This window comes from Emydura macquarii, unplaced genomic scaffold, assembly GCF_026122565.2.
Source record: "Emydura macquarii macquarii isolate MOO-44397 ecotype Brisbane River unplaced genomic scaffold, CSIRO-AGI_Emac_v2 contig_670, whole genome shotgun sequence".
NCBI classification, from domain to species: domain Eukaryota; kingdom Metazoa; phylum Chordata; order Testudines; family Chelidae; genus Emydura; species Emydura macquarii.
The window spans coordinates 894,042-915,657 of NW_027130807.1; the positions used below are offsets into that span (position 1 = coordinate 894,042).

Genomic DNA, 21,616 nt, shown 5'->3' on the forward strand with positions numbered 1-21,616 from the left:
AGCTGCAGGAGAGGTGCCCAAAGTAAGACCGAACATAAACCATAGATACCCTGGCGCTGTGACAGACAGGCAGGCAGTCCCCGGGTCTCTCCCGCAAAAGAATGGCTGCCTGGCGATGGTGCTCACCCCATGCCGAACCCTCCAGGCTGACTCTCCATTCTCTGCCCTGCCCCCCCTCCCCAGCTCTCCCCAGGCTCTGAGGATGACGAGGGACACGACAGCTCCAGCAGGGAGAACCTAGGCCGAATCCAGTTCAGCGTCGGGTACAACTTCCAGGAATCCACCCTGACTGTCAAGATCATGAAGGCTCAGGAGCTGCCAGCCAAGGACTTCAGCGGCACCAGTGACCCTTTCGTCAAGATCTACCTGCTGCCTGATAAAAAGCACAAGCTGGAGACCAAAGTGAAGAGGAAGAACTTGAACCCACACTGGAACGAGACCTTCCTCTTCGAAGGTAGGTGGGAGGGTCCTGCAGGCAGGGCACAGCGCCGGGAGCCTGTCCCAGCTCAGCCACTGACCCCCTGTGTAACCTTGTGAAGTCACTGCATGTATGCCTCCGGTCCCTGTCTCTACAATGGGGTTAACACTTCATGCCTCCCGGGTGCTCAGACATTATGGTGACACGGGCCACATGAGCACCTAGAGAGATAGAAAGTGAGTCTGAGTCCCTATAGGAAGCAGGGTTTGCCAAACTGGAGCAGAAAGTAAGCCGTCTAGTCCAGCGTCCCTGCTCCTGCTATGCTGATCCCTCCACACTGCAACGTGCCCCACCCTACTGGATCTCACCAATGGTCATTCAGCACCAGTATGCCCTTTCCCACTTCCCCACATCGAATCACTGGCCAATCTAACCAAACGTCCAGCCTCCTGGTCCCTCCAATATGGTGTTCTGCGACCTACCCTCCTCAGCCACTCCAATGGGTAATCAGCTCCTTTATCCCCTCTCCTGCCTCCCCCTACTAAACCACTGCTCAAACTAGTCCAGTATCCCACCTCTTCGTGTGCCAGATCTCTGGCCTTTCTATTCCACTATCTTGGCTTCTGCTAAACCAATGGTTCCCAAGCTCTGGTACGCGTACCACCAGTGGTACGCTGGCCACCTCCCAATGGTACGCATCCACTGACTAATTAAGGCCTGGTCTACACATACCATGAAATTCAGCAGCAGTCGACGGGAAATACGCAAGCTACGTGGAGTAGCTTGCATCTTTCCTGTCGACTTCCTAAATTCTAATGAGCGTGGCATCCCCACTACACTGCGCTGATGGGAAATGCCCTCCCAACACTTAGGTTTTAAGATGGTTTTCATACATAGTCTGTTTATAAAAAAATGGCAGTGGTACAACAGGTGGTGGCATTTTATGTTGGTGACGAGCAGCGTGGTAGAGTTTGGGAACCATTGTGCTAAACCATATCAGACCGTCCTGCCTCCTGCCCTATCAGATCAAACCCTTGGCCCATCAGCTGTGGTATCTGAGCTGCCATAGCAGATCACACCATTGATCAATGTCCAGCAGCTGGCGAACAGTCAATACCTGATGACTCACAGAAAGATACAAAGTCCTTCACAGACAATTGCGATGCACCCAGCCAATTGTGCAAGGATGTTCGTGAAGGGTGGTATTCCTTCCTGACCCCGGCAGCAGCAGCCGGTGTCCTGAAGCATGAGGGTTGATTACGCGTATTGTAACCATAAATATTAGTAGAGGCCATAAAATTACCGAGAAGCATGTCTCCCTCCATCCATGCTGCCCTTTCTCCACTGACTGTTTGATCCCAGCAACATACACCAGCCAGAATAGGCAAGAGAGATATATGCCAGCGATGGTCTCTTTTGCATGAATACCACCTGGTTTTCAGTAGGCGTATGGATCTGGAATGGCTTGGCCAGACTTTGCCATGCTGCCAAGTTCCTGGGTAGTCACCTCCCACTCTGGTCTCCTTGGCAGGTTTCCCGTATGAGAAGGTGGTGCAGCGGGTGCTATATCTCCAGGTTCTGGACTATGATCGCTTCAGTCGTAATGACCCCATCGGGGAGGTGTCTATTCCACTCAACAAGGTGGACCTGACCCAGATGCAGACGTTCTGGAAGGAGCTGAAGCCCTGCAGCGACGGGAGTGTAAGGCTTTTGCTTTGTGTTCAGAGAGAAGCTCAGCCAGAGTGTAACACGCTGGCTTAGTGCACGTGGCTATTAGCCAGCCTCAGTGACTATAACAGCCTTCTGCTAGTGGTCCTAGGGGACCTCCTGGAGCTACTGCAGCAAGAGTCCTAGAGAGGACATCCCAGAACCGCGCCCTCCTCCCCCCCCTCCCCGTGATATACCCAGGGGGAATCTAGCACTGTCCCAGCAACACTCCTGGAGGCTGGGATGAGAACCATGTCTCTGGCCTGTGCTATTCTGGAAGTCAGACTAGATGATCAGAGTGGTCCCTTCTGGCCTTAAAATTGTTGACTCTAGGATGGCCCCATGAATCTGGTACCGGGAAAAGTGCAGTATTGACAGCCCTGTGGGCTGCATCCTCTCTTTATCCAGAATCCAAATGCCCAGGTATCTTACCTGCTGTCAGCAGAGAAGGGGTTTGAGGCCCTATAGGCCTTGTGCACCCTATAGGAGACATCATGCTAGCAGAAAGCAGTTCTCAGCCATGGTTTAGAGCCAACTGCAAACATGTGGCTGGCACCAGCTGTGGGATACTTTCCCTGATCCATGTGAATGTGAATTTGTTTCCAATAATGGTGCTAGCTGTAGCCATGCTATAGATCCCTTCCCACCATTAGGCAGCCAGCTGCTTCATATGTGATGGAAGCAAAGCATGTTACAGCCACAAATATATTTGAAGATGGTTTCTGTGGGGACAGGGCCGACGGGGTGCACCGGTTGAGCTAGGCTAACTGGTGTCCTGGGGAGTTCTGCCGGTCTCTAATAACCTCTCCTCTCTGCAGGGAAGTCGGGGAGAACTCCTCCTGTCCCTTTGTTACAACCCTTCCGGTAACTCCATCGTTGTGAATATCATCAAAGCACGGAACCTGAAAGCCATGGACATCGGGGGGACATCAGGTATTGGAGATCAGGGCCTTTCCTCTGTACATAGCTAAGGGTCCTGGCAGGGAGCATTCACCCCAGCGTAGTGAGGTGCAGGGTTACTGCAGTCTTCCTCACATTGGGCCCCCTCTGCCACTCCTCAGGGAGGAACTTGTCCAGGGTCTCTGTGTCCCACACCAGGGAGAGAGTCCTCCTTTGTCTTCCGCAGGGAAAGGTCGGCTCTGAGTCTCCTCTGTTCCACACTGGGAGGAACTCAGCAATCCCACTGTCCTATCCCAGCTCCACCAGACTCCTCAGTACATCCTGCAGCCAGAGGGGGAGCTGCCACACAGACCCCTGTCTCTGGCACTGAGTAGGAGACTGCAGGCCACCAGCTGAAAGAGACACCAGCAAGGAGTGAGGTTCCCTTTCCCACCCCAGGGCCCTGGAGTGAGAGGCAGGAAACCCGAGGACAGGTGGAGTTAAAGCGCCAAAGTGGGAGGAGCCCTGCCCTGGCCTAAGACGCTATACCCTTTCCTCTCCGTGGCAGACCCCTACGTGAAGGTGTGGCTGATGTACAAGGACAAAAGGGTGGAGAAGAAGAAGACAGTGGTTATGAAGCGATGCCTGAACCCCGTCTTCAACGAGTCCTTCATCTTTGACATCCCCACCGAGAAGCTGCGAGAGACGACCATCATCATCACCGTTATGGACAAGGACAGGCTGAGCCGGAACGACGTCATTGGCAAGGTGAGTCCCCCGCCGGACAGCCCCAGCGCCCCATCCACAGCTCTCCTGGCCCTGCACGATGGGGGAGTAGGTCACAGGGACAGAGGGGAAGTAAGTGGGTTCTGTCAGCACAGCAGGAGGGAGGGAAGAGGCTACGGGAGGGTATGGCTGGACCTTCACTAGTCTCCCAGCGCAATGCTCAGAGGGTGATGGACCGGCTGGATTGTGTTAGCAGAAAGAGCCAGGACAAACAAGCCACGACGTTATTTCCTCCCTATCTTTAATGACCTATAATCCCGATACACCTAATTCCAGACCAGCACTGACTCATCTCACAATGGGGCCGCCCTGCAAGCTCACACTTGGTGCTGCTTTTCCCTGGGCACCCCCAGCCTCGTTGCTCTGTAGATAGCTGGCCCCTTCCCCCATTTGTCTCTGCGCCACTTCTTCCTCTGCCAAGGTGGATGGCTTCACGTTGCTGTACTAAACTTCAGGCACTCGCAACACTGATCTCTCCCGCTCCCTTTGTCGGTGACTTCCCTCTCCCCTGCGTTTGCTACTGCTGATTTGGGCATTATAGGCAAATCTGGTGAATTTCACCTTCCCCCAGCCTGTCAAAGATCATATTAAGTGATGGGAGTCCTTGTGCTGATGCCTGAGGTTCCTCCCTTGATACTGCTCACCACTCGGAGGCCTTCCCTCTAACAGTTACTGTGTCCTTCCCGCTGTCTTCCTTGCGCTGGAACAGCCACGGAACATGAATACTAGTCATTCATTGCATACAGGTGGGCGAAGCCACGCAAAAACTTACTCCATATACAGCCAATCCTAGAACAAACCCCAAGTCCAAAAAGCCACCTGAATCCTGGGGGAGTTTGGATCTGGCAATAAATTCTGCAACCAGCCCAGCCACTGTCTCAGCTCCTCATATGAGCTTCCAGTTCTCTCTTCGAGTGATTGCTCATATCCATTCCCATTTAGGTGTGTGTGCGCTCCGTGCAGTTTCTCGGAACTTTTTTGCCCTTAGCAGTCCCGGTAGGGTCGGCTTAGGCGCCCCCTGGAGTCCCGCGCCCATGTCGCCGTACATAGGGCACTGCCGACCCCACTGGCCCCCAGTTCCTTCTTTCCGCCCGTTGACGGTTGTTGGAACTTTGCCTCTTGCTTGCAAGTCGCAAACCCTTAGCTCTTTGTTCTACAAATCGTTATCCAGTTAGTTAGATAGTTTGGAAAACCCTCAGGGGTTCTCTCTGCGTTGGGCCATGCCTGGCTCAACAGGTTTCAAGCCTTGCACCGAATGTGCTAAGCCGGTCCCTGTGAGTGACCCTCACTCACGCTGCCTCCAATGCCTCCGGGAGCAGCACCGCAGGGACAGATGTAAAATCTGCAGGGCCTTCAAGCCGCGGACCCAGAAGGAGAGAGAAGCGCGGCTGAAGGCAATTTTGATGGAGTCTGCTCTACGTCGGGACCCCGAGCCAGCGCGGTCGTCTGCGGCACCGAGCGTCTCCTCGGTGCGGAGCGCTCTGCCGGCACCGACATCATCATCCAAGGGGCCGGCACCGAAGCGCCGCAGGGAGACAGCGCTCTGGGACTCCTCCGCACCGCCGACCCGGCACCGGGGGAGTCCAGAGATGCCCCAGCCACGTGCCGTCGAGACTTCTCCGGCTCCGGCATCTCCATGCAAGAAGCCCTCCCCAACTCCCCAGATTGGGGCAGAGCCCTTGCAGGGGCCGTCGACGCCGGAGGCGTTCGCCACGCTACATGCCCTCATGGGCCTGCCCAAGCCTCCGTCCCACCCTCGGCCGAGGATGGGACCTGCGTCTCGGGGTAAGCCCACAATGGGTGGACCCGGTGGGTGGCGGAGACAGGAGTCGAAGTCTCCCCCCAGACGGCCAAGGAGGGTTGAGAGTGTGGGCTCCCCTCCCAGCTCCGGCACCGAGTCTAGCTTCTCGACACCATGGGACCGTGGTCGGTCGAGGAGCTCTCGAGGGACAACAACACCATCATCCCTCGTCAGCCCAGCTCGGCACCGCAGCGCCCGGCGCCGGTCCAGATCACCGGCACCCAGTCCAGTGTAGATCCCGGTGCCTTCGAAGATGGCACAGCCTGAGCCACCGGCACCGCCGCCGCTACAGACCCCGCCATCGCCGTCTGCGGCAAAGCCAGCTGTACTGTTGCCGACCATGGCACCGCTATTCGCGGCACCGGCGTCATCGGCACCACTGCCCCCGGCACCGGCGCTCTCGGCACCGACTTGCCGTGCACCAACGCGCAGTCCATCCCGCGCTCAGTCCGGTTCTGCAGCTCGGCACCGATCCAGATCCCGGTCCCGATCTTCTCGCCGGCACCGACGGCACCGTTCCCGGTCACCTAAAGGGGGCAAACGCCATCGGAAATCCTCAAGAGGAAGGAAACGCTCGGGCTCGAGCAGCTCCTCCTCCCGCCGGCACCACTCACGACGGCACCGACATTCGCCGTCGTCCTCTAGTTCCCAGAGCTGCTCCCCCAAGTCCAGGAGCAAGCGCCGCTCCAGTGGATCCGGGTCTAGATCACGGCACCGGGTGACCCACACGGCACCGATGCCGACTCCACAATGGCCCCAGGGACCTTGGCAGTGGCCTTATTGGGGCCCCTGGGGTACACAGGTGTGACAGGCGACGGTTTCCCTCAAATCATCTGGGGCACCACCGCCACCGCCTCCAGCATCCCACAGGGAAAGGGATCACCCCTCAGACGAGGGATCCGATCCAGAGGAAGGCCCCTCCACAGGGCCCCTTCCTCAGTCCTCCTCCTCATCCCCCGATGACGTCACCTTCCAGGGTCGCAAAGGTCCATGGCAGGACTTTCGAGCTCACCAGGACATGCTAAAACGAGTCACTGGCAACCTGGGACTAGATCTCAAAGAGCTCTCCGAGGAGGAGGACCTCCTATTTGGAGCCTCGGGGATGGTAGGTCCATCTAGGGTAGCCCTCCCGATTCACGAGAGGGTGCTCAAGGTGGCCAAGTCCATTTGGCAGACTCCAGCCTCGGTTCCTCCCACGGCCAAGGGAGCCGAGAAGAAATACTCCATCCCTGTGGAGGGGGTGGAGTACTTATACACCCATCCGGCACCGTGCTCTCTGGTTGTTGATGCTGTCAACCAGAGAGAGAGACAAGGGGGTCAAGCCAACACCCCAAAAAATAAGGAGGCTAAGAAACTGGACCTCTTTGGCCGCAAGGCCTATACAACAGCGTCTCTGCAGCTGAGGATCGCCAATCACCAGGCACTCCTAGGGAGGTATAACCTCAATCTATGGTCCTCGCTGCAGAGGCTTGCTGAGGTCCTTCCACAGGTCCTGCCCCAGGACAAGACTGCGGACTTCATGGCGGTAATAGAGGAAGGGACCGCGGTGGCAGGAGCGGCCCTGAACTCTTCCAGCGACGTGGCGGACGCCGCTAGTCGGGCCATAGCATCGGCCATCGCCATGAGGAGGGCCTCGTGGCTTCAGTCGTCAGGTCTGTCCCAGGAAGCCCAGCGCACCATCCAGGATCTTCCTTTCGATGGAACTGGGCTTTTCGCGGACACCACTGATGACAAGTTACACGCCCTCAAAGACTCGAGGGCCACGCTACGCTCCCTGGGGATTTACACCCCTCAGGCTGCGAGGTGTCAAAACCGCCCTCAGGGCCAACGGCAGCCTCAACAACCACCGAGGCAACCCCCTAGACCTGCTCAACCCAGAAGGAGTCGGGAGAGGTTTAGAGGCCCTAACCGCCGTAATCGTTGGGGATCTTCGGCGGGGACCCGTGGCTCAAATAAGGGCCAGAATAATAAAAAGTCCTTTTGATGGTGCGCAAGGGGGTGGTACTCTTACTTACCCCCTGCCTCTCGACCGACCCTTTGCCCACAGATTACGGCCGTACTACGCCCACTGGCAAAGTGTCACGTCGGACCAATGGGTCCTTGGTATAGTCCACAGGGGCTATGCTCTACAGCTCACAGCCTTCCCCCCGGACTCCCCTCCGGTCCAATCTCCCTTCAGGGACCCACTTCACGAGCAACTCCTCACTCAGGAAGTCTGCTCCGTCCTCCGGCTGGGGGCGGTGGAGGAGGTCCCACCAAGGGAAAGGGGACAAGGGTTTTACTCCCGATACTTCTTGATCCCCAAGGCCAAAGGGGGACTGAGGCCCATTCTGGACCTCCGCCGTCTGAACAAGTTTATCAGACGCCTAAAATTCCAGATGGTCTCCCTGCCCTCTATCATTCCTACCCTAGACCCAGGGGACTGGTATACGGCCCTCAATCTCAAGGATGCATATTTTCACATTTCTATCCTCCCAGGACACAGAAGGTTCCTAAGATTTATGGTAGCAGGTGCCCACTACCAATTTACAGCCCTGCCATTTGGTCTTTTGTCTGCCCCCAGAGTTTTTACGAAGTGTATGGCAGTGGTGGCAGCGCACCTGCGCCGCAGAGGGGTCCAGATATTCCCCTACCTGGACGACTGGCTGATCCAGGGCAAGTCCAGGGCCCATGTCAGGAACAGCCTGGAACTCACGTGCACAGCTTGCACCGACCTGGGTCTGCTCATCAACGAGCAGAAATCCATACTTATCCTGGTACAACGCATAGAGTTCATTGGGGCCATGCTAGACGCCACCGAGGCCAGAGCCTTCCTTCCGAGACCTCGCTTCGAGGCGATGGCGACCTTGATAGACGACCTTCACAGGTCCCCCACAACAACAGCCAGGCGGTGCCTGCAGCTGTTGGGACACATGGCAGCCTGCACATACGTGGTGCGGTTAGCTCGCCTCAGACTCAGACCCCTTCAAAGGTGGCTATCCTCTGTGTACACCCCAACCAGACATCCTCTCAACAGGATAGTCACCTTACCCACCCCACTACTGACTTCCCTACTCTGGTGGAAGGACCCGAGGGAGGTGTTGAAGGGAGTTCCCTTCAGGGAGATGGTGCCGTTGGTAACCTTGATCACCGACGCCTCCGATGTGGGGTGGGGAGCACACATCACGGGCAACCTCAGTACCCAAGGGCGCTGGTCACCAAGCGAGATCTCCCTGCACATCAACATCAGGGAACTCAGGGCAGTCCGCCTTGCTTGCAAGGTGTTCCTCCGGTTCCTCCGGGGCAGGGTAGTACAAGTCCTAACGGGCAACACGGCAGCCATGTTCTATATGAACAGGCAGGGGGGAGCACACTCCTCGGCCCTGTGCCAGGAAGCCATGTTGCTCTGGGACCTGGCGGTGAGGCACGACTTCCACATAGCTGCCTCTCACCTCCCGGGGGTCAGGAACGACGAGGCGGACCGCCTCAGCAGATCGTTCCTCCCCCGGCACGATTGGTCACTACACCAGGAGGTGGTAAATTCCATCTTCCACAGGTGGGGGGTTCCCCATCTGGACCTGTTCGCATCGGCCTGGAACAGGAAATGCCCGAGGTTCTGCTCACTCCGAGGGCGCGAACCGGGCTCCGTTTCCGATGCGTTCCTGATAGAATGGACGGGGACCCTCATGTATGCTTTTCCCCCCCGTCCCCTTGCTATCCAGAGTCCTCTTGAAAATCAAGAGAGACAAGGCAGACATCATACTGATCGCCCCAGCCTGGCCGAGACAGCATTGGTTCAGTATATTGCTGGACCTATTCATAGCCACGCCCCTGCCGCTCCCAAAGCGTCACGACCTGCTCTCCCAGGACCAGGGTCGCCTGCTCCACCCGGACCTGGACTCCCTCCACCTGACAGCGTGGAGACTCTGTGGCTAACAGAGGGAGAGAGAACCTGCTCCCTACAGGTGCAGCAGGTCTTACTTAACAGCAGGAAACCTTCCACCCAGTTGGTGTACAGGGCCAAGTGGAAGCGGTTTACCCTATACGGTCTTTTACAAAGATAAGGTCCGACTGAGACCCGACCCGGCCTTCCTGCCGAAGGTGGTGTCCCAGTTTCATTATAACCAGGATATCTTCCTCCCTGTGTTTTTTCCCAAACCACACGCTTCGGAGGAGGAGCAGAGATGGCACTCCCTGGATGTCAGACGAGCCTTGGCCTTCTACCTCGAGCGGACCAAGCCCTTCCGGAAGTCGACGCAGCTGTTCATGGCAGTGGCGGACCGGATGAAAGGCTCACCAGTCTCCACCCAGTGCATCTCCACCTGGATCACCACCTGCATCAAGACCTGTTATGAGCAGGCAAAGGTACCGCTTCCAGGGGCTGTAACGGCACACTTGACCAGGGCCCAGGCCTCATCTGTGGCCTTCCTGGGGAGAGTGCCCCTGCAGGACATCCGCAGAGCAGCGACCTGGTCGACGGTGCATACCTTTACGTCCCACTATGCCATAGTGCAACAGGCGAGAGAGGACGCCGGGTTTGGCAGAGCCGTCCTGGCCAGGGCGGCGCAACGCTAACTCCTACCCACCTCCAGGTATGGCTATCTAGTCACCTAAATGGGAATGGATATGAGCAATCACTCGAAGATAGAAAACAGGGTTACTTACCAGTAACTGTTGTTCTTCGAGATGTGTTGCTCATATCCATTCCGCACCCACCCTCCGTCCCCACTGTCGGAGTCGGCAGAAAGAAGGGACTGGGGGCCGGTGGGGTCGGTAGTGCCCTATGTACCGCGACATGGGCGCGGGACTCCAGGGGGCGCCTGAGCCGACCCTACCGGGACTGCTAAGGGCAAAAAAGTTCCGAGAAACTGTACATGGAGCGCACACACACCTAAATGGAAATGGATATGAGCAACACATCTCGAAGAACAACAGTTACTGGTAAGTAACCCTGTTTTTCATGTGATCCAAGAGTTGCTAATCCAGCCAACAACTCGATACCAAGGAAATGAGCCATCCACTGTGTCTGATCGCTCTCTCTCTGCCTAAGCTTCTCTGCTACACGCGTCACTCCACTGTACAGCAGAACCTGCTTTAGGGTGAACTGGTATCTAATCAAACTCTATTTATAGGGAGATAAAATGAAAGAGTCAGAGCTCTGCAGTGGCAGGTAGGGTGTAATCTCCAGCTACAGTGAAGCTGCCCTATGGGGGAAAAATACGATCCTGTGCTATAAAGAATGAGCCTGTGACCTTTACTCAGGTGAGTAGTTCCACTGGCTTTAATGGGGCTGCTCATGTGAGTAATGGAGGCAAGATTAGGCCCAGTAATAGGGTTCCACTTTGGATATAGCGCCTTCTGATCTTACATCAAACACGCACAGCATGTGTATTCCAAGACCGAATCACCCACAGTCTTACCCAAAGAACTGGTTAACAGCCCTGAGTTAGACCATCCATAAATCAGCCTTGTTCCATTGACGTCAGTGAAGCTACGGCCGATTTACACCAGCTGGGGAAGGATCTGGCCCATTGACTCCAATGGCAATACAACCAATTTACATCAGTTGGGGAGCTGGCCCCTTATTTGTAGAGATAAAATTAGACACGGCACTTACAAAAAATAAATCTGTTGTAAATCTGATTTACATTAAGTATCTATAACTCTCCTCCATTAGTGTAATGATGATAAATTGATGTGGTAATCTCATTATTATTACTGCATGGTGCAGGGAGTCAATTATTCCATAATGCTGGGCTGTAATAAAACAAACAACATGTATATTAAATTAAAAGCGTAACATGAAGGCGGCATTAAGAAGCTGAGAGTTTAAGCAAAGTCAGGTCACGAAGTGAGAGGACAGCTGGTTATCTTGGCTTGGGCCTCTGCAGCTGAATGCTCAATTCTTGACTCTGATGTAGGCCCCCTGTGTGACCATGGACTGGTCACCTCACCTGTCTGGCCCTTAGTTCTCCATGTGCACAAGAGGGATAATGACCCTTCCCTTCTCCCACCCTTTGTCTATTTAATGTGTAAGCTCTTTGGGGCAGGGGCTGTCTCTCACTAAGTGTGTGTACAGCACCTACCACAGTGGGCCCTGAGCTTGATTGTACCTGCTAGGTGCTACCGTAATAGCAATGCAAGTAGACTCTCAATTTGAGAGCCCAAATTCTGTACCCTTTTATACCAATGCAACCCCGTTACCATCAGCGAGGATACACGTGTGTAACTGAGGGTGGATTCTAGTCCAAGGCTTACAGCAATGTTAATGCTGCAAATACAGCATCATTATGGGTAGAATTTTCCAAATCTCCTGTGTGACTTAGGAGCCATTTGACCAACTAGCCTCCAAACACCCAAGTCCCGCCTAGCCCCCTGTGGGGCTGCTGCACGTCTGGGGTCTGTCTACACTTCGAGCTGGAGCATAATTCCCAGCTCAAGTAAATATACCCACACTAGCTCTGATGGAGCTAGTGGGCTAAAAATAGATCGTAGGCAGGGCAGCGCAAGCTGTGGGTGGGACTAGCCACAGCAAGTATATACCTAGCATCTCAGACTGGGACAGCTAGCCCCGCCCACCACTCACGTTCCTGTGGCTGCATTTCTATTTTTAGCGTGCTGGCTCGATCAGCACTAACGTGGCTATGACTCCTTGGGCTGGGAAGTATACTTTCCAGCTTCAGTGTAGACACTCTTTTATGGAAGAGGTGCCTCTTTCCTATAAAATCAGCCAGGATCAAATTTGCTTATGAGACTCAAACCGGAAGCCCCAGGAGGTCAGAACAAGAGTGGGATGGAAATTTTTCAATGAATTGGTTTTTCATCACAAAAATGCCCATTTGTCAAAACTGAAGCTGTTTGCAAAGCAGAGTTGGGGCCAGCACATTTCCCAACTGGAAAAAATGTCAAAGGAAAAAGTTTTGAAATTGTCAAAATGTTTCATGTCAACATTTTCGAAACAAAAAAGTCCAGAGTTGTGGTGTGAAACGACTTTTGAAATGGAAGCTAATTAGACTGAAAGAAAGCTTTTTTAAAAAGGCGAGGGAAAGGTCAAAATGGAAACCTGATGTTTTTTGGGTTCACAAATATTTACAAGATTTTCACTTTTTATCCTGATTTGATCTGGAAAAATATTCGGAAAACTTGAAAAATATTCGTGCCAAACCCAATTGTAAACTGACCAGGAGAAATGAGAGCAGTGGAGGCCACAGGCTGTGTGAGGAGACTGCGTGCTGAGAAAACCTGGAGATCATAACCTGTTAGCATCCTCGTGTCTCATTCACACTGTCCTCATGGGGCAGAGGAGATATCCGTGGGACAGTCTCTGTCTTTTGGAAGTGCCTGGCAATAGGAAGAAGTGACCGCAGTAAAATCCACTGGCCTACCTAATTTAACTGCAGGGCTCAGCTGTGTTTCTCTCAGAGCTGTGCCGTGAGACCAGCTAGGAAAACAGCATTTCCTCCCCCATTTAACTACATCGCTTCTCTTGCTCTATATTGTGTCTCCTGGTGAGAAGGTTCAAACTCCTCCAGTTCTCTACAAGCTGTGCACATTACATTGACACTGCAGGTCTCTCTATTGAGTCTTAAGGATTCTGCAGCCAACTTGCTCAGCTCATGGGTCAGAAGCTGATTTTTCTTGCTGCCAGCAGTGTTGTAAGTGCCTCCAATATCATTGCCACAAAGACTGGCTGGGAACAGAGGGATCATTTAGCCCATGTGGGAGGCAGAATGGAATCCAGCTCGCTTTCCTGTAGCTGGGAAGGCTCTCTAGGGCCTGGGGGAGCAAAGTCTGTTGAGTCCAAACAAGCCATTTTCAGTCATTTTTCTAAACATCACCAGATTTGAGAGACAGGGGGCCAGATCCCCAGCTGGTGGAAATCAGCGTAGCCTTGATGAGCTCAGTGCAGAGACACTGATGCACACCAGCTGAGCGTCTGACCCAGAAGGGGGAAAGGGGGCTTTGTCTCCTCTCTTCTAATTCAAAAATAGATGAACTGATTGTGCCCAAACCTTTCAGAAAAGCTTCCTAGACTTTGCTACAGTGACAGGCATGCTGAATAGATAGATAGATAGATATAGATCACACACAGTAGGTAGGTTGTGTGACACTTTTGGTCATTACCCCACGTGTCCAAGGTGAATCACTACCACCTGCATGCAGCATAAGAGAGGCATTTCTGTGCCCACCAGGGGAAAGTCTCCCACCACTACTGGTAACACCAGTGCTCCATTCCAGGCTCCGTAAGCCCTACTCTTCCCTCTGCAGGATAGCAGTTAGCACACCCCCATCTGCTGGGTATAGTATGCGGGTCCTGGGGGGGGCCTGGGGAATGCAGGAGGTCAGACTGAATGCCCTGACGGACCCTTCTAGGCTTCAATTCTACAACTCTATGACTTTGTTACACCACTCGCTGGTCTTCCAGACACCTGCACTGTACACCAATCCACTGCCTGTGTGGAAGCAGTGCGCCTGTTTTCTCTAACTGGGCATTCCTAAGGCTCTCTCTCCTCCCTTATGCTATCCACTGTGACTTAAGAGGTGACTGCACTCTGCCTTGCAGCAAACTCCTCCTGGCCTTGGTTATGCTGAGGGCCGACTCCTCGTCTTCCTCACCTGTCAGTAATTGCTGCTCTCCCTTCAGCTGCCTTCCCCTCTGCAGAGCGTATGTCTGGGAACCCGGGGACATACCCCCCTTGCTGCAGGTCACAATATTACCAGTCCTGGGCAGTGAAATAGTGTCATTCCCCACCAGCGCAGCCGCAACTATATCATGGAGAACCCCTGCCTCAAAGTACCTTTTAAACCTTCCCCCACAAGCTCAATGTGAGCCAAAGACCCCATGGTTCTGGATTCCCCCAGGGCACTCAGCAATCATATCCTTCTTGGCAAACAAGATGGGGGCCCCTGTGTTCCTCCAGCCTCTGCACATTCTGCCATCTACCTTGGCATCTTTGTCCACCTCCAGAAGGTCAAACTGGACAAAATGAACCAGGACCTTTGCATGGAACTTTGGCGGTTCGGGACCGGGGGCAGCCATCCTAACTCAGACAGTTCAGGGTTGGCATCTGGATTCCATGTACGACACACATTGCTTCTTCATGCATTCAGTGGACTCACACAGGAAACACCTTCTGGGACCATCCGGCTGAGCAGGGGACCTGTTATTGGGGGTTGCCAGGAGGGGACCATTTCCGGGGTGGTATGAACTTAGACCCACCCTCTCCCGCTTTCTTCCCAGGGACAAATCAGGGATACCTCTTTATGCCCGGATGTTGCCCATCCCTCTGTGGCGTGCGCTCCACAAATGCCTAGCTTGCACACACAGGTCAGCTCCGTTTTACAGTCACTGAGGTTTTATCCCACACTGTAGCCCTTACTTTATCAGTGCTGCAGGCATCAAAGAACTGCTCTTTGGCAAACAGGTCGACCAGCATCTCAAAATCCTCTGCCCCTTCACCTCTCATCCACTTGCTTAAATAATCACACGTTTTACAAACACAGTCCTCGTGACTCATCTAATCAAGTTTGCTGAGTTTTTTAGATTGTAGGCGATACACCTCGGGGATTTGAAACATTTTCTATACAGCTTCCTTGGACTGATCAGAAGTCATAGCCTCCCCCAGATCCACATCATTAAACACATGTAAGGCTTTAGCAGGCAGTTTGAGAAGCAGGGCAGTCATTTCTGTGCATCAGGAATCTGGTGTTCTCAGCATATCCTCTCAAAGGTAGTCAGATATTCCTCTGTGCATTTCCTGTCCCTGCCGCCTGGGCATCGTTCATCATAGCCGGATGAGCTATGGAGAGTACAACCCCTAGACTGAGGGTTCTTATTTTGTAATTTCAGAACTCTGAGCTTGTGCTCCCTGTCTGCACGCTTTCGGTCTTCCAGCTCCATCAGTCTTCGACGGGTGGCTTCCAGGACAGCCTTCTCTCTCTTGCTGGTTTTCTCCTCCATCCACCTCTGCCATTTTCATTCCTTTTCCAATTTCACCAACTCCAATCTGGCCATCTCCAGCCATAAGGCTGCTTCACTGAGGGGTCTGCCTGGCTGGGCGTCTCACCCAAATGCATTCCCCACATTTTCTTTCATTCATTCCCGAGGCATCTAGTCGCTCTCTGTACAACTTACCTTGTTCCGTGAGCTTAAACCTCATTTCTGCCACATTTCCCCTGGCAGTGGCTAATCCATGTTCGGTGCACAGCAGCTCAAACTGAATGTGTTTCGTGCCCACTTTGCACTGTCTTTTGTCCTGTTGCCCTCTCCCGAAATAAACAGAAAACAACAAACTGCCGCCTTTTTCTCTCCTGGTTCTAACCATATTACCTTCAAGCCTTTAGGGTGGATGTGTCAGTATACGTTGTAAGCGCCTTGAGCCTGAATTTCTGCTGGCTCACAAACAGGTTGTGGATCCTGCTGACTACGTCACTGTGCCACTTTTGGAGGTTAGCTGACAGGTCTGGAGTGAAACGCTACCACCTGCTTACAGCGTGAGAGAGCCTTTCTGTGCCCACTGGGGAGATCTTCCCAGCTCCACCAGCCACCGACAGCACAAGCGCTCTACTCCAGGTTCTGTGAGCCCTGTTCTTTCCCACTGCAGGCTAACAATTTACACACCCCACTTTGTTACACTCGAGTGCCCAGTCCCTTATCTTCTGGACAGCTGCAGTGTACTCTGATCCGCTGCTTCCATGGCAGCAGGGCCCCCCAGTTTACTGGCTTCTCCTCAGTTCAGCCTTCTCCTTAGCACAAAGCACTTAGACGGATCTGTAGTAAAACCACGCAGAACTTTTATTTAGCAGAGCTCGAGGTAAAGATTCAAATAAAATCAGCTAAAGGGATTTGGAAACATAAGGTTACAGGAAAAAGAAAAACATAAAATGCAATCTATAGCCTGTACTTATTAACAAGTTCCTTTCCTGCCTGATAAGGTATTTCTCCTCCAGTGATCAGTTCTTACAATGCTTGTCCAGTCCAGAGAGCTAGGATCCACTTCTCATGAGACACTCACACCAGCAGAGTATCTCCTCCGTAATGGACAACAGTTGTGTCCTTTTTCCTTCTCTTATAGTCACAGACTTTTGTTGAGTTCATAATCAGGGTGTTTCATTAACTTCAGCTCAGTCCTGAGGGTCCCCTAGTCACAGCCTTTCCTTGGAGTTCTTTTGTCTTTGTCAGTGCTCAAGCCTGCATCTGCTGCAGACTACAAACACAGAGCTGGGCTGGGTCAAGGGATGTCCGTTGTTCTTAGTGTCGGTTGAGTCAGCTCTTGAGACCCATCCTGTCTCAAGTGACAAGTTTCACCTCCAGCCTTTTGAAACTGAATATTCCACAAGTTACGTAACTCTAAAAATGTTTCCTGTACAAATAGGAGGCCAGGTGTCCAGTTTTGAAGCCGACACTCCTCTTTTTGGGTGATTTGTCCCCTGTCTGGTACTGAGACAAAACATAGTTTTGTCTGTTATCAGATGGAGGACGCCATTTTGAAGAATGCACCATTCCACCCCTGCTGGTGTGACTCACACGCATCCTCCCGCCGGCAGGTATGGGGTCATACCTGCGGGGTCATGCCCCTGCCATTCTCAGGAGCAGCAGAAAGACTGGTATTCAGGAAGTGCACGAGTGGGCACCCTGTGTACAAATATCCTACAGTAACTATGATAACTAGCTCATGCTTAGCTTTTAGCCTCAACAGGACTCCTTGGTTGAAATATCCGGAGCATGGTTAGACACAGATGTAATAGACCTGCTTGGGCATGTCTGTGTCGAAAGGTAGGTAGGTAGATCAAGTGTGATGCAGTAGGTAGGTTGAGAGAGAGAGACTGCATCACTAAAGGACATTTGTTGAGAAAGTTACAAGCAACAGAGCAAAGAACTTGAAAGAAATTTGCAAAGGAAAATTGTCAAGTATATTCCAGGCAACTGCAGCCTGAAGTTGAGAATAGATTGCCCTCCATAACCTCAACCACAGCTCTGCTGCTGGCAACATGATAATAACTTCTGATTCAATAATTACCAGTATTGTGCAACCTTAAGTCAAGCTATGAAATCCTGTTACTTTGAGTGACAATCACAAGGCTCCATTAGTGCGTCCGTAACACATGTCTTGGCTGTCAGCATGCAGGAGGGTTGACATGCACATTTGCCACGTGGCTGTATAGAAAATGGAAAGATAAAAATAACCCAGCCCATGCGGAGGGGTTTTCACTTGCTTGCGTTGCCTTGTAGCTAATTCTGACGCCTCCATCAAATTTGCTTGGCAGAGGAGGGATGCAGGGTATCAGCCCATGTTGTCACAAGAGGCCCATGGAACGAGGCTGTGCTCTTGGTTTGGATGGAAGGCCCAAAGGCGTGAGGATGAGATTTAGTGGCCAGAGGTGCATGCCCCAAAGAGGAGCCTGGTGCCTAAATTGCAAAGCTTCTCTTCTCTGTGCCTGATTGCCTGAAATGGGTGGCTGGTCTGTGCTTTTCTCTGAAGGGTGTTGCCAGGGGTTGGGAACATAGAGGGGGTGTCATGTTAATGACACAGCCTCGTGTCCCGCTGAATGTCTGCCTTCTTCAGAGCGTGGGTCACCTCCAGATAGCCAAAGCATCTCCAGGGCACCTCCCCTGCCCCTGCAGTTCCATGAGCCACCTCCCCTCCCCTTCACCAATGGCAGACCACCGGCCTAGCCAGCTGATCTTCTTCTGCCCCTGCTCCAGCAAGGGCAGGGGGCTTGCTGGGAGGACAAGAATTGGGAGACAGGTCCAAGCATGGGGGCCTTAGGACGTAAGGTGCAAAGACGGAGGACAGCAAAGGAATAGGAAGGCACATGCAGGGAGCAAGACAATGAGATGAGAGATACAGGCTTAGGCAGAGCCACAACAATGAGGAGGAGGAGGAGCCGGAGCAGGACGTTACTCGAGTAAATGGTGGATTCTCTGTAACTTGAAGGCTTTAATCAAGATTTGAGAAGGACTTCAGTAACTCAGCCAGAGACTGGGGGCCTATTGCAGGAGCAGGCGGGTGAGGTTCTATGGCCTGCGTTGTGCAGGTGATCAGACCAGATGAGCATTATGGCCCCTTCTGGCCTTAAAGTCTCTGAGCAGGAATCCAGAGGAGGAGGCCGATGGGGTCAGCGCAGCAGGGAGGAAGCCGACCCTAGCCGCAGCTTTGGCTGGGAGTGGCACAGAAGAGCTGAGCTGAGCTGTGGCCTAGGCACAGAGTAGGGTGAGTGAGTGACCTCTCGGGTTCTCTCCTTGTAGATTTACCTGTCCTGGAAGAGTGGGCCCGGGGAGGTGAAGCACTGGAAGGATATGATCGCCCACCCCCGGCAGGCCGTGGCACAGTGGCACCAGCTGAAGGCCTGAGCGGCAGCGGCTGAGACTTCTCTCTGGGTTTCACCACTCCAAGTCAACGTTTATTGGCCATGCTCTCACTACTTTATGCACAACAGAGGCACCCGGGAATCCCCCTAGGGGAAGAGCTCGGGGCTGATGAGGAGCTGAGGGACTGAAGTTGGCGACGTTTCCAAACTCTGGGAAGCAGCGTTGGCACCCGCTGTATCCAATGGGCGGCCGGCACCAACGGGAGCACCTTTAGTGCCCAACTTCCTGCGTTAGCCTCTCCTTCTGACTCGTTATGCCAAGAGAGAGATGCCAGCCCTCTAGGTGGGAAGGAGCCTTGGCGCTGGTTTGTTTTGGCCCTGGGAGGAGCGGGGAAGTGGTGTTGGCGCGACTGGCTCCGTGAGGTGGTGAGAGGAGGAGACACCTCTGCCACACAAGACTTCCTAAGAGTTCTTCCAGCCCAAGGCCCGTTGGGAGCGCTCCCCCGAGGAAGCCAGCACCTCCTAGGGGGGGCGCAGGCCTAGGAGGGGGGCCGGCGAGGGGGACGCACCCTCCGTCTCCTTGAGGTCGTTTATTTTTAATTCAATAAAACTTGTAAGAGTAATAAGAATAATATAAGTAATAGTGGCGAGAATCCCGTCCCAGCCAGGGGTGGGGGAAGCTGTGCCACTCTAACAGCCTCCTGTGCGTTTGCCGTGTGTGTGTATAAGCGTGTTGTAAGTGTCACATGTTTGCGTGTGGGCTGCTCAGTCTCACTCGCTCGCTCTCTCTCTCTGCCCCACCTGGGAAGCGACCCCGGATCCCATAGGACGGCGGTTGTTCCAGTGCGGGAGGTGGGGTTTTTTTTTTGATTGGCTGGCGAACGGGGTTTAACGGAACTGATGCCACATGGGAAGTGGGGACGGAGCCAGTCTCTGCTGCCAATCAGTGCTTGATAGGGAGGGAGATGGAGGGAGCTGCCCACCAGGCAGGGTCTCCCCTCATGGCCACTCTGTGGCACATGGGATTGGAAGCCATAACACATGGATCGGTAGCCAAACTGGGCTTGTTTTTAGGGCTAATGAGAATTTAACTGTAGTCACCTCCCTCTGGTTGGAGCCCACCCCTCCACACCCCAACCTGACCCCTCTCTCCTCAAGCACCCCCACACCCTCACCATACACAACCCCGAGTACCTCAGATACACACAACCCCACACAACCCACTCAGCATCCATAACCCACCCAGCTCCCAAATCCACCTTCACGCAGCCCTGCCACAACGTGGCTGCCCCTCCACAGCCCCACCTGCCCATCCCTTTCCAATTCACGCCCCGCCCTGCTGCTGAACCCTCCACCTGACCTAGGACTCAGAGGTGCTGCCTGTGACGGTCTCCCCCTTGCAATCTGTCTCTCCCTAGTAGTGGGTCTAGTGGTGGCCCCCCTTCCCCTCGAGCTGGTAGTGACACTGTCCCATGATGGGGTCTCCTAGTGGCTGGAAGCTGCCTGGGGGGGCTGAGGTGGCGGAGTGTAGCGGGCGTCCATTTGGAGATGGCCCATTTGAGCCCGTTCCGGGTGCCTCCCTGGGCCGCTTCCGCCACAGTGGCTCACTGGGCGCTTGGGGTTTGCTCAGCCCCACCCCCTGCCCTGCCATTCTGGGCATTGCCGCCCATTGCCTGGCAGCACGACCCTGGGGCAAAGGGCTGCGCATCTCCCACGAATGGGCACGAAATAGCTCGTGACGCCCAGAAGCCCTTCTGAGCCTGCTAGGTAGAACGGGCCTGGGAACGCTACCCCCCCCCACGCCCCAAGGCTGCCTCCCAACTGCTCCCCACAAGCAGGGGGTGAGACTGGCCTGGCTGTGAGTGCACCACTGCTGCTGCCGCACCACCTGCAGCGCCTCCTGCTGGGTGAGGCTGGCACTAGTGTAGCTAGGAGACCCCGCCGGCTCTGCCTGCTGCCCAGCCTGTCACTCAGCCCCAGGGCGCTGAGCCACCCAGGCCCTGCACCTGCCCCTGAGAAGGGCTTGCTATACTACATACTGCCAGGGCTGAGGCAGAGGTATTAAGCACCTGCCTCGCTCAGCCAGCCGGGGACCATGCTAAAGAGCTAGCTGGAAATGGCTTCTGTGGTCTGAAAGCCAGGGCTGGCGTTGAGCCGGGGCACTTGGTGCCACCGACCAGCCAGGGACACTCGGGCAAAGCCACGGACCCTGCATTGTATTCCTGCGGCCCTTTTAATTGGTGCAGGGGGTGGAGCCAGAGCTGGGGGACATAAGGCATGCAAGCTGCAAAGCACCCACCAGGTGGCACTGGAGGCCCATAGGCTGAGCGGTGCTGGGGCTCTGGTGCCGTCTGAGCGCCCTGGGAGTTATGCTGCCCAGCCAGCCTGGCAAGGGGGGAGCCCCTCAGAGACGAGGCACCTGCAGAGTTCACACCCCGCCCCGGCCCCCATCTGTGCATGGGGGCTTCCTACATCACTCGCTGGCAGAAAGTGCGCTCAGGCCCTGACAGAGACTAAAGGCAGGTGGCGGGTCCAGCCCAGCCAGCACTGATCTCTCCCTGGGCTGGTACAGTGGAGCCGCTTACCACACATGATCCTCTGTGACCCTCGGGTTGTGGCACCATCGGAGGCTTGGGCCCCCCTCAGCCCTGGTTGACGTCAGCAGCCATTGTTTTCCTTGTGCTATTTTAGAACCCGCAGGGCTGGAGGGAGATGAGGGTGGGGGGGGGGCATGG

General features: G+C 54.3%; 1 protein-coding gene across 1 annotated transcript in view; it reads left to right on the forward strand.

Annotated features, from left to right (window-relative positions):
* Positions 1-20,440, forward strand: part of SYT7 (synaptotagmin 7) — a 151,189-nt gene extending 130,749 nt beyond the window's left edge. Inside the window, exons 9-13 of the mRNA XM_067541465.1 lie at positions 184-454; positions 1,950-2,119; positions 2,944-3,058; positions 3,573-3,772; positions 18,820-20,440. Coding sequence (XP_067397566.1) covers positions 184-454; positions 1,950-2,119; positions 2,944-3,058; positions 3,573-3,772; positions 18,820-18,924 — 861 coding nt within the window. The 3' untranslated portion in view covers positions 18,925-20,440. The remainder of the gene's footprint in view (positions 1-183; positions 455-1,949; positions 2,120-2,943; positions 3,059-3,572; positions 3,773-18,819) is intronic.
* Positions 20,441-21,616: the final 1,176 nt, after the last annotated feature.